The sequence below is a fragment of the Monodelphis domestica genome, chromosome 6 (genome assembly GCF_027887165.1).
Source record: "Monodelphis domestica isolate mMonDom1 chromosome 6, mMonDom1.pri, whole genome shotgun sequence".
NCBI lineage: Eukaryota > Metazoa > Chordata > Mammalia > Didelphimorphia > Didelphidae > Monodelphis > Monodelphis domestica.
The window spans coordinates 109,632,235-109,644,291 of record NC_077232.1 but is presented as its reverse complement, the minus strand read 5'-3'; the positions used below and the strand labels follow the sequence as shown (position 1 = coordinate 109,644,291).

At 40.6% G+C, this 12,057-nt stretch overlaps 1 protein-coding gene across 5 annotated transcripts in view; it reads right to left on the bottom strand.

Moving 5' to 3' along the window:
* Nucleotides 1–1,438: 1,438 nt before the first annotated feature.
* SLC34A2 (solute carrier family 34 member 2) overlaps nt 1,439–12,057 on the bottom strand; it is a 231,225-nt gene continuing 220,606 nt past the window's right edge. For all 5 annotated transcript variants that reach the window (XM_056802482.1, XM_007496639.3, XM_007496638.3 and 2 more), the window contains 6 exons: nt 11,216–11,311; nt 10,612–10,732; nt 9,004–9,171; nt 7,492–7,608; nt 7,241–7,365; nt 1,439–4,807 (listed from right to left, as the gene is read on the bottom strand). In XM_056802482.1, the coding sequence (XP_056658460.1) occupies nt 4,169–4,807; nt 7,241–7,365; nt 7,492–7,608; nt 9,004–9,171; nt 10,612–10,732; nt 11,216–11,311 (1,266 nt within the window). In that variant the 3' untranslated portion in view covers nt 1,439–4,168. The remainder of the gene's footprint in view (nt 4,808–7,240; nt 7,366–7,491; nt 7,609–9,003; nt 9,172–10,611; nt 10,733–11,215; nt 11,312–12,057) is intronic.

Sequence of the window (12,057 nt, the reverse complement as noted above, 5' to 3'; positions counted from 1 at the left end):
ATTATTTTTGAGAAGTACCCTCTACTGCACCTTGGGACCATTAGTAGCAGTCTCCTGAAAACTTGGTTCTGAAATCCCAAAGCAACACTGAGAAAACAAGATGTGTAAAAGGAAAATACATTTATAAGTAAGGTGGACCAACGTGGTTTTTGACAGGAGATGGCCACCTTCCCAGTATTTGCTCAGAGAGACTGGAATCTAAGGTTGGTCTTATATCCAGGGAAACCTATATTTGTCAACCCATAATTCTCAGATGGAAGGTTTTAACAACCTACAGCCAGTTCTCTAGGCTAATTTGGGCCCCGATCTCAAAGTTTCTATGCTTCCTCAAGTCATCTCCCAGGAAAGCTCAAGACTCCCTGATTCCCTCTTATGGAAGAGCATTGCTAACTCCAGTGGATTACTCAATGTGTCCCATCTCACTAAACTCCTGGGAGGAGAGAGCCTTAGATATCTAGAATGGGTCAGAGTTGATATTTACATAGCATTTGCAAAGCTTTTGAAGCTCTTTCTCATTATGGTCTTAAGATAACCCTGGAAGATTAGGAAAGAAGGAGGTGTGTTACTTCCTGGCTTCAAGTTCAGCACCCTTTCTGCCACTTCACAGCTGAGCAGCCATGGAGGAATGGTGCTCCCAAAAGGGGAGATGCCCTCTGCCAAGGGAGGAAGAGGAAGTCCCTAATCTCAACACAAACAGAACTGGCACCAGAGAACCTTTGAGTCTCTTTGATTAACCTCAACCAAAGGAGAGGGCATAATTTCTGTCCCGATAGCTTAAGGTATGCTCCCCATGCTGTACAAGAGCCAGCCACCCAGACTAGTGCCAAGTGTGACTTATTCACAAACTATTATCTTCTGATGGCAAAGCTGATACTTAATAGAGTACTCCACTAGATAAATTAGTGTGGACTGCATAAGAGTTGTTTGGCTCATGGAAGCCAATTAGGAGAGTTTCCAAAGGGCTGGGTGTATTCACTTACATCCTCTGGCCCATCATCTGTCAAATCTCACCTGTATTTTGAAATCAGTCACATGATGCTTGTCAGGGTACTGACTAACTAGATGGCATCTCCATCCTTTCTACCTTGGGCTGATGTCAGCTCTCTGGCCTGATTCTTAACCTGGAAATATTCAATTAGAAAGAAAGGTACAGGAAAAAGAACCTTCTATAACAAATATGTAGATTAATTTAGGCTTCCAGACTCAGTAACTGGAATAAGGGGGGGGAGGGGAAGGAAGAAAAGAAAGATCTCACTGGGAAGTAGCTAACCTAAGATTCTTGATCCGGCTCCAAACAGAATCCTGATCTTTTTTGCTAATTGAGGAAAGTCATGAAGGGAGGAGGAATTCATATTCAAAAGCATCTTGAAGAATTCTTAAGGATAAGAAGAAAATGTCAGTCAAAATAACCCATTCCCTAGTCTTCAAAATGCACCCCTTCTGTGTTTGAATATCTTTTATTGTTTCTTTCTTTCCAAAAATATGAAAATCACATTATGTACACAGATCACATGAATAATCCAACTAGAAAAATACGTACAAAGTGCAAAGGGGACCAATGAGGTGCTTAACTTTTGTATTTACAGTGTGGTGTGGACAAGTTTAAAAGATACTACAAAATATATAAATGTTCTTGCTTATATAGGCTTTTATATGTATATAAATATATATTTCATTGGTAAACATTTTCTTATTTCCCAAGGTGAACAATATAAAACCAGAATCATATAGGTTATTTTCTATATAACATGAAAAAGCTGTACAATTCAGTAACTATACATATAGGTTGTATCAATATCTGTTGAGGAAGAGTTATATACAGGGGGAAGGGCAGGAGAAGGCTCAATATGATGCCAAATGGAGTGGCATGGGATTTGAGGAATGGGCTGGTGGTTCTTCCTCAACTATAATTCCCCTTTCCAACATGCTCTTTAGATTTGGGGAATTTAGAGCCTAGTTAGGTGAGATAAGGTGGGAATATTGGACAAGGTCAGTTAGAGTAAAGAGATGGATGTGGCTCATAGAAAAGCAAGAAAGGATTGTTCTCTCTTAAGGGAGGCCACATGAAAGGCAAAAAGAGGGCATCTGAGCTGCTGGAATGCACCAACTCCCTCACTCCACCCACATGCACATACACACATCAAAAGAGGCGTTGGAACCAAGGTTGACCAGGCAGTTCATCCTACTGGATTACCCTCTGGAAAAGCTGACTCTGGCTCAAGCCTTTACAATCACATGCTCATGACCAATTAGCCTTTTTTTTTACAAAGTAAGGGCCAAAGAGAACAGGAAATGGAAATGGACAAAATTCATTCCTAACAAGTGAAACAAAATTTGGGAAAAGGTTCTGGATTTCTCTTTAACAGGTTACCTTAAAGCTAAAAGTTGACAAGGTACTTTTTTCTGGCCAGACTAGCATCCTTTGAGGATGCAGAAAAATCTGGCTACAGTCTGTCTGAGAAGGGTCATGTTTTTAAAATGTACATTTTGCCTGGGGCATGGCCACATGCCTGTCTAGTTCCTCTCAATAGGCCTGGCAGGTTTTTCCTTCTATGGGAAGAACAGAGATGCAAGGACCCAGAAAGAAGAAGGGCTGACAGCAAAGCCATTCACCTGAGAATCCTTCAAAACCCCCTTAAAGAGTGAGGTGGCCTGGGCCTCTTGGAAGGTCCAAGGTGGGAAGGACCTGGAAAATGGACCTTTGATCCTGTGGTCAGCTTAGTTTATTTTATTCCCCCTTAAAGTGAGAGCAAAATAAACTTCATGATAAGCTAACAAATTACTAGGGATGGCAGAAAGAAAAGCTTACATCCCAAAATATCTAGACCATCCCTCAGAACTAGGGACAAAGAGGCTGGCAGACCTCTAAGATGGACAGAGGAACTGATCTTTCCTCCCCACAGAAAGTTTGCCTTAACCTGTCCAACCTCCTCATGACATCTGAGACACCTTAACTATCTGAATGAGGCCAATTCTTGGTTTTTACCCTTTTATGCACCTGGCTTTCTGAAACATTGCACATTTAAGATGGCCCCATGGCAGAAGACAAAGTCCCCAAAAGAAGCTGTTGACCAATTAGCAACCAAAGTGCTAACTGTCCCAGGAATACTACCACCTTCAGATCCCTCCACTAGTAAGATATCCAAAACTACATCTGCAACCCTTTTAGGGTTTTAATTTAATTACCATCCTTTAGAAATCCCTTATGAATGTTCTAGAAATTAAGTTATAGACTGCCCAGGAGAACCTGTGGACACTGTAAGGGAGGAAGATCAGGACATGGGGCATAATCACATACAGTGAGATACCTCACTAGAGTTTATCTTTGGTACTGGGCATCATGGCTGGTCATCAGCCTTTGGAAGTAGCCCAAACATACATGTCCAGCCATTCCAGAGAAGCTGCCACAGCACATGCTGCTAACCAACACCAGTTTCTCCTGGGCATGGGAAGGGTGTCCACATAGCTTAATACAGATAAAACTCAGCTCTCCACCTTCCCCTTTCTCCAAGGTTCCATGTGGCCAGGAATGGATGAACATGGGACTTAATAAGGCTGGGCTGGTATAGGTCACTCACTGGCATTTCCCCTTCCCAGGAATACCCTTTCTCCCAGCTTTGTTGGACCATGGAAGTATTGATTTCCTATTATAAACAGATCTTTTTTTTTGGGGGGGGGAGCCAATATTCCTCAGCAACTAAATTATACTTATTTAAAAATTAAAGTAGAACTAAGTCTATTGGAGCAATGGAACTCTTTCCTTGGACTTTTTTCCTTCTGAAAATTGTTTAGGGCTTTAAAACAAGTCCTGTTGGTCAGTAGCTTTAGTTTTTCTGGATAAAGTATAAATATCTGGCCTACTCGGGTTTCATCTTACAAAATCCTTATGGTTCTCTGCTGTCCTGGGCTTTTCAACAAGCCAGAAACTATGTGAGAGAGAATTATGGCCCTGGTAAGGGTGGTATTTTGATCCCTATTTCTGCCAATGTTGAGCCAGCCCTGTCTGTCAACACTTTGAGTTCTAGGGTAGGGGTGGCAATTGTTCTTGGCTTCATTTTTCCCATGGATAGCTTACTGTTTGCCCCCACCTTCTTCCACTTCAAAGGAGGAAGGGCATATAGAACAAGAAATAATCCATCTTTTGTCTTCTTCTCTCATTCACTGTCCACTATAAAGCTGTGCTGTTGGAGAAGGTCTTCATGTCTTGGCCATCTTCCCATGTCTTGGATCCAGGATGGAGCTCCTTAGAAATGACCATGGCATTTTCATACACCTCAGGGACCTTGATGGGGATTTCCTTTACATTTTCCTCTTCTTCAAGCAAGTCACAGCATTTACTACAGCGACAGCACCGGGGACATCCACACAGCAGGCAGCAAACCCGGCAGCAGGCACGGCAACACCAGCAACAAGGTAGTTGGCAGCAGTTACCAGTAAGGAGAGACACTATCCCGTCCCAGGGCTGCAGGGATCGCATCCACAAGGGCAAGAAGTGCCAGTTTTGAAGCTTCTTGGGGAGAATTTGAGGGCAGCGGGCTTGGAGGACCCGTATCACCAATACTAAAAACAACAACAAAAGAATGGGTGCCCCTACACCCACCAACACAGGCCAACCTGCAAGAGAGAGGCCAAATATAGCCAGTGGAGTTAAGAAAAAGCAGAAGATCAGGTAGAAAATGGCAAACCAACGGTAGGTGGCTGTGATATCTCCCAGGCCCTTGGCGAGACGTATTGGCAGGCGTGTAAATGGGATTGGGTACCACAGAAGGATCCCGGAGATATTGAAGAAGAAATGGCACAGGGCAATCTGAAATCAAAAGGATTAAACAAGATGAAAAAACAATTAGCACACGCTTGGAGTCAGTTGTGGGAGAGATAGGAAATCAGGAAGTAAGAGATGATGAGAAGAGAAGGGAAAAATCAATGATGTCACAGGAATTATCATCACAAATATTTTCACCTTGGGTTCATAAATTTAAGAACCAGGAAGGACTATAGTAGTCACCTAGTTTGCTCACTTTAGTTTTGCAAAAATAAAAAGCAGCAGGAGATGGATAGATATTATGCTATGAGTAAGTGGGAATTGGACCCAGAGTTAGGAAGACTTAGATTAGAACCTGCCTTAGCCTCAGTTTGCTCATCTGAGAAGACAATAATAGAGCCTTTTATTCACTAGATTATTATAGACATCAAATGAAACCATTATGGAGAATGCTTTAGAAACCTTAATGCACACTATAAATCAGATGAAATTAAAAAAAACAGTGCTAATGCCAGTCTGAAGAACTAGCTTCAACGAATTTCAAAAAGCATTTATTAAGTGCCTCCTATATTCAAGGCATTTTGCTAGATGCAGGGGCTATGTAAAGGGAAAAGGTCCCTGCCCCAAAAGAGGCTCACATTCTGCTCCTCTGAATTCTGGTTCACTTACTATTGGTATGACTTTGACCTTCAACAAAATACTTTTCTTCTCTACAAAAGGATGACTAGAGGATCTCAAAGACCCCCTCTAATTCTAAATCCTGTGAAAATTAGTCTATTGGGAAATGGGCATTCAGGAATAAGCTAAATGCAGTGAATAGTTTAATTCCTAGCTTACAAACAAAACAAAGTTGATATTTAAAACCATTTTTTTGCCAAGTTCCAAAACAGTGATTTCAGAAACAATTTAGTTAATTAAAAATATTGTTCCAAATGAAATTAAGTGCCAGTGAGTTAGAGCAATAAAATTAATTTTAAAATTATTGCATTCCAGAACCAATGAGACTTATGATTATTTTCAAAATCAGTTTTAGAATTCATTGTTTTACAAAATTGGTTTCATTGTTTTATCATGCTCCGAATCAAACTTTATTACACCTCAGCCCTGCCTCTCATACTCCTCTGTCACCTGTCTCCCACCCAGGCATTACCTGGCCTGCCCATAGACCAGCAGATACAATTGGCCTCCTTTGCCAGGTAAAGAAGGGGAAGAAGGGGAAAAGATAGGAGAATACTAAGGCAATAGTCATATGAGAGAAGATTAAGGGAAACACCATCCTGCACTTGTCTAGGCTGTAAATCTCAACCTTGACCCCTGCTTCCTCCTTGCCTTACATGTGATCACTCCTAAATTACTTGGGTTTTTTCCCCTCCTTTCCATTCCCAATGATACCATTACATCTTCACTTTTTGTTACTTGGTCTTATAGTACAGTGGAAAATGATGCTGCCTTTCCTCTGATTAGTATTATTTGTGTGACTTGGAGCAAGTCACTTACTCTTAATGTCCTTATCTATAAAAATGAGGATGGATTGGACTGGATGATTTCTGAAGTCCCTTCCAGCTTTAGATCTATGATCCTATGGGTATTCCAGAAGCCTCCTCTTGGTTGGTCTCTTGGCATCCTACACACACACACACACACACACACACACACACACACACACACACACACATTTCCTAAATCAAAACTCTGAGAACATCCTACCCTTAAATAAAATACTTTTTGTCTTCCCAGTGTTTGAAGGATAAGAACTAAAATACTTGCCTCTAGAACGTAATTCTCACCTGCCTTTTCAAATGTTACCTCCAATGACTTAAATAAGATGGTGCCTATAAAAGTACTATTATTAGTGCCACGGCCAATTATTCTAGTGAAACTGGTTCTTCAGAGGTGCTTGTTGATTTGACACTCACTGGAACCTTTGTTCCCATTCTTCCCCCTCTCAGAATGCTTTTCCTCCTGCTCTTTGCCCAAACAGATCCTAAATATCCATCAAGGAAGAGACTTCTCTTCCCTCTTCCCTCCATGAAACCAACCTTCATTTCTTTAAACACAAAACATTGATCTATACCTGTCATCTACCAAGGAACAGAGCTGGGACTCCAAGTCAGGTCTTCTGATATCAAAATCACAAACTCTTCTTACATTATCATCTTTTTGTGGAGGGCACAAGGTAAAGGATGGGGAGTTAAGACTGTTCATCATCTGAATTTGTTTAGTATAGACACAAACTGGAGATATTTGGTCACTCTTAAGGAAGTTCAACTTCTGAGAACAAGAGGTAGGGACAGTTTTCTAGTCTATAGGTCACTATTCTGATGCAGGTGTGACCTCAGGAGTACTAAATTTCCCCTTGTGATATGAAGCATCTGATAAGAAAAAAACCAAGGTGTGATTTGAAGGAGGATTTAGTAGTAGGTTAAGAACAGAGAGTTTAAGTGAAAGAGGTAATGAGTTACAACTGTGCATCCTGACCTGGAGTGAATCTTGTAAAGTATTTCCAGGGCTAGCTAATGCAGCCAAGATGGCGGTGGTGGTGGTGCCGATGTTGGAGCCCAAGGTTAAAGGGTAAGCTCTCTCAAGGCTGATCACACCGAGGCCTGAGGAAAAAAAAAAAAGATATTGGATTCCTTCCTGGGTGGGAATGATTGTGCATGGCAGGACCAAATGTAAAAATGGAGATATGGACATGTAAAAAGGGAAGCAGGGAGAAAGGGAAGACTTACCAACCAGAGGAGTGATTGCAGAGGTGAACACAGAGCTACTCTGCACAATAAAGGTCATCCCAGCTCCAACAAGGATGGCAAGGTAGCCTGCCAGCCAGGTAAATGGGAAGGGGAAATCTGAGAAACAGGAAGAAAGAGGCAACTTTTTTAGAACTGTCTTGGCCAACAAACATTTTCTCTCTGATACAACTGGGCAATCCAAAAACAGTTCTTTTATTAAAAACATCCCAAATCCTGGAGCAAAAATGCAATTACAAGTAGTCCCACAAGGAGGTTCCTTGGTGGAAGGAGTCTTAAGAGTTTATTAGGGAACTCTTATTTTTATTTATCTTTTTTTATTTTTATTTATTTATTTATTTATTATTTATTTATTATTTATCTTATTTATTAGGGAACATCTCAGAAACTACTTTTATTCTCTTCTTTCCTCAAAAGAGATAATTTTTGGAAAAAATGCTAAGTACAGTGTTTAGCACACAGTAGGAATTCTCAAAATCTCTGTTGGCAGATTCTGTCTAACTCTGTTTTTAAATGTTGCTTGGAGCCAGAAAAGCTAAGTGGCTCAACAGCTAGAGAGACAGACCTGGGTTCAAATATGGTCTCAGATACTTCCTAGGTGGGTTCCCCTGGGGATATCACTTAATCCCAATTACCTAGTCCTTACCATTCTTCTGCCTTAGAAACACTATCTGTATTATTTCTAAAACAGAAAGTGAGGGTATTTTTTTAAGAGTTGCCTAGAGCTCTTGAGAGATCTTTTGGTACACTTCCTTCACATTTAGGGCACAAGAGCAGGGAGCCTTCTGGCGGGCTCAAGAACATTCCCAAGAATAATGAGCTAGAGGAATTCCATGTGAACTGGAATGACCTCCAGGAACTGATGCTGAGCAAAAGGAGCAGAACCAGGAAAACATTGTACAGAGACCGACACACTGTGGCACAATCAAACATAATGGACTTTTCTACCAGAAGCAATGTAATGACCCAGGACAATCCAGAGGAATTTAGGAGAAAGAATGCTATCAACATCCAGAGAAAGAATTGTGGGATCAGAAATGCAGAAGAAAAACATATGATCAATTGATAGGGATATGATTGGGATTCTACTGCAAGTATGAATAACACGGAAATAGATTCTGAACAATGATACATGTATAACCCAGTAGAACTAACTGCTTGTCATCTCCAAGAGGGGTGAAGGAAGAGGTAGGGGTGGGGGAATCATGAATCAGATAACCATGGAAAAAATATTCTAAATTTAAAAAAATTAAAGAAAAAGAACATTCCTAAGATGATAATGCAAATTCAAAATAAAACAGACAACATGGATTGCCAGGATGGTCAGTCTGAAATGGGAGAACTCAAGGAGCAGCCAGGGTCATCTGGAATGCTTGACTTCATGAAGATGGATCAATGTGGCCCTCAGTGAGCACAATGGGAGGAGAGCTAGCAGGTGTCTTTTTTCCTAAGGGCTCTGCCCACAGAAACACCAAGGGATGGTAAAATGACTACCTGTGTTGATGGTCTTTTTAATCACTGCAGCAACTTGTCCCTTGAGCACAGAGTTCAGGACCTTGACAATTAAGATCAAACAAGTGCACAGGACCAGCAAGGAGAGGGCGAGAAGGATGAGTCCAATGCCTAGATCTGAGAGGTTGACGTTCACAAATGCATGTTTGCCTGTAGGAACCAGAGGAACCACTTATCATCTTTCTTTTCACCATTATCTCCTAACCTAGGTACAGAGTTTTATATATAGCATTAAAGTTTATATAAAAGAATCCTAATTCAGAAAAGTGCTACATTAAAAACATCATCTCCAAAGATATTTAAGTTAAATCCAAATAACACAACTCTAGGACTCTGCTTTAGAGTATGGGTCTCTAACCTATTGGTAAGAAGTCACTTTTGATTCCTAAAAAAAGCAAAAATCATGAGTATGTAGAGTAGGGGTTCACTAAGTCCCTGTATACCTGTTATAACAAAATGGAAAAAAAAAACGCTAGATTTGAAGGCAGAAGAAATTCTGTGTTTTAATTCTGATTCTGCTCCTTACTATCTCTGAGCTAGAAGGAAGGTTCCTTCATCTATCTGGGTGCTGGGTCTCCTGCTTGGTCAGAGGAGAAGGTTGGACTAAATGACCCCAAGAGATCCTTCCTGCCCTAACATTCTATGATCTTTGCACCTTAGACAGCATTTCCTTCTTTCCAGGAATGGATTTGCCTTAGTCTGTATCATTTACTTGCCACTTCAGTTTAGCTGTCCAAGAATTACAATGAAATGATTTGTACACTGAAAATGCTTTGTAAATATAATAGCTAACATTTATGTGGTGCTTTTTTAATTCAAAGACATTTTATTCTCCCAATTATATTGCATAATGATTTTCAAGATGTTTTCCAAAATTATAAGACCCAAACCATCTCCCTCTCTCCCTCCCTTTCTTCCCCTCACTTAGTGATAGAAAACAATTTGATCTGGGCCAAACATGTACTATCATGAAAAACTCAATTCTATATTGGTCATTGTTGTAAGAGCACACTCATACAAATTCAAAACCCCAAAATAAACATGTGATGCTTAAGGATTATAAAGTGCTTTACAAACATTATTTCATTTTTTTCCCCACAGACAATCTGAGAGACAACAGATGCTATTATTTATTCCCTTTTTATAGATAAGGAAATTGAGACAATTAGAGTTGTGACACATTCAGGGTCACTCAGATAGTGAGTCTTTGAGGCTGAATTTGGACCAGATTCTTCTGACCCTGGGTCTAGAGGACTATCCAGGGCATTATTAGAATTCCTATTTGGGTCTCAATTCCTAAATTACTTGCTGGTGATAAACAATAGACATGTAGGAAGGTAGAGTAGGTAGTAACTCTCTAAATCCACTGAAGAATATTTTTCTATTCAACCCTCAAAAGTCCTGAACCACAACAAACTCTGAAACTGAATGTGGACCAAATCTTTCTGACTCTGGATCCAGAGCTCTAGCCACTACATCATGAGGAGGACACTGTTAGAATTGATGGAACCGTTTGAGAACAGAGTAAACAATTTCTTGTTGACTGCCATCACTCAGCAGAGTTGAATTTCTAGCTGACTTCCTACTCACATTTTTCAATATTCTTTTCATACGTTGTGTTCATGAGTGTCCAAGTCATGTTTCCTTCAGTCCAGCAGAGAGTGGGAGAGGTACAGTTTTCTGGTGAGGGAACGGTAACGTTGCTTAAAATCTAGATGACAGCACACAGAAAAAGATAGTTACTAAGAATGATATTATGTGAAGATGTAATTCACAGCCCTAAAGACGTGATCAGCACTGATCACTGAATCCCCACATTCCCCTTCTTCTCTACCTCATCCTCCCCACAATTCCCAGAGAAGACCTCCAGTCTTCTTGCTTGGACCATAAAGCACTTGCTGAAAGAATAGAAAGCTACCTACAGAATTATCTGACTCATTTCTGAAGACCAGCTGAGTGGCAATCAGGCTGAACTCTGTTACTCCAGAAGGGAGACCTAGACAGTTAATTGCTTTATCCCTATCTTACAGAAATCTTATTCTGCCAGTCTGAGCTATAACTAGGTGACTAGAGCTTTGGCCTCAGGTACTGCTTTTATAGAAAAGCCAGAGCACCTGCAGTCCTTTACCATCACAAAAGGAATAGATTTCTAGCTCTCTGATCTATGCCCTTGGAATCATTCTCTGATACTTACCACATCTTCAAAAGTTTTACACCAAGTCTTAATCAGGCTCTTGTTTTTTGCAGCCTCATTTCCTGTAGCAATTTCATTTATGACTTTTTTATCCAGCTGAGGAAAGCAACAGACATGAGGAAAAATTTAGCCAGTTCTTCAGCTATGATTTGTGAGTAAAAAGTTAATTAGTTACTCTTCTAAGGGCTCCAGTGTACAGAAGAGAAAACAAGGATGTGATTAAAGAGGAGACACAAACTGGCCTCATTCCCAAAGGAGTACACTGAATATGTGTAACATTGCCTTAGTTTGACTAAGATCAGACCAGATAAATCCCTTTCCCCTGTTCCAGGGGCCCAGTATACTACTAGCACCTTGAGGCGAACGAATGTCTCATTTTTATTTCTGTATCCACCAGTTACCGGCCCATGGTGGGAGTTTATTGAATTGATTGACTGCTATCAAATGAGCTATGGGGCATCCTTTGGGGAAAGACTTATTCTTTGCCCAGATGAGTATCAAAGCAAACTTGGAATGAAAATATCTTTGTTAGAGAAAGGCTTATCACACTGATTTGAAAGTCAATACAATGATGCCAATGTGAAAAACAGTCATCAGGCACAAAATGGTAGAATGATTGAGTCTCTCTCTGGTCAGAGTGCTGATGGAGAACAAAACTCTACCAATATGGTGTAGGAGGCAACCCAGTTCTTGCTGCTTGGCTCCACTTGCCTATATCCAATGAGATGAAGGAGTCCCAACAAGTATGGAAATATCCAACCTCCACTACCAGATTGGGAGAGATTTTTAACTCCTTTCCCAAATGAACCTAGTTCACCATAGGTGCTATTTTGTAATGACTC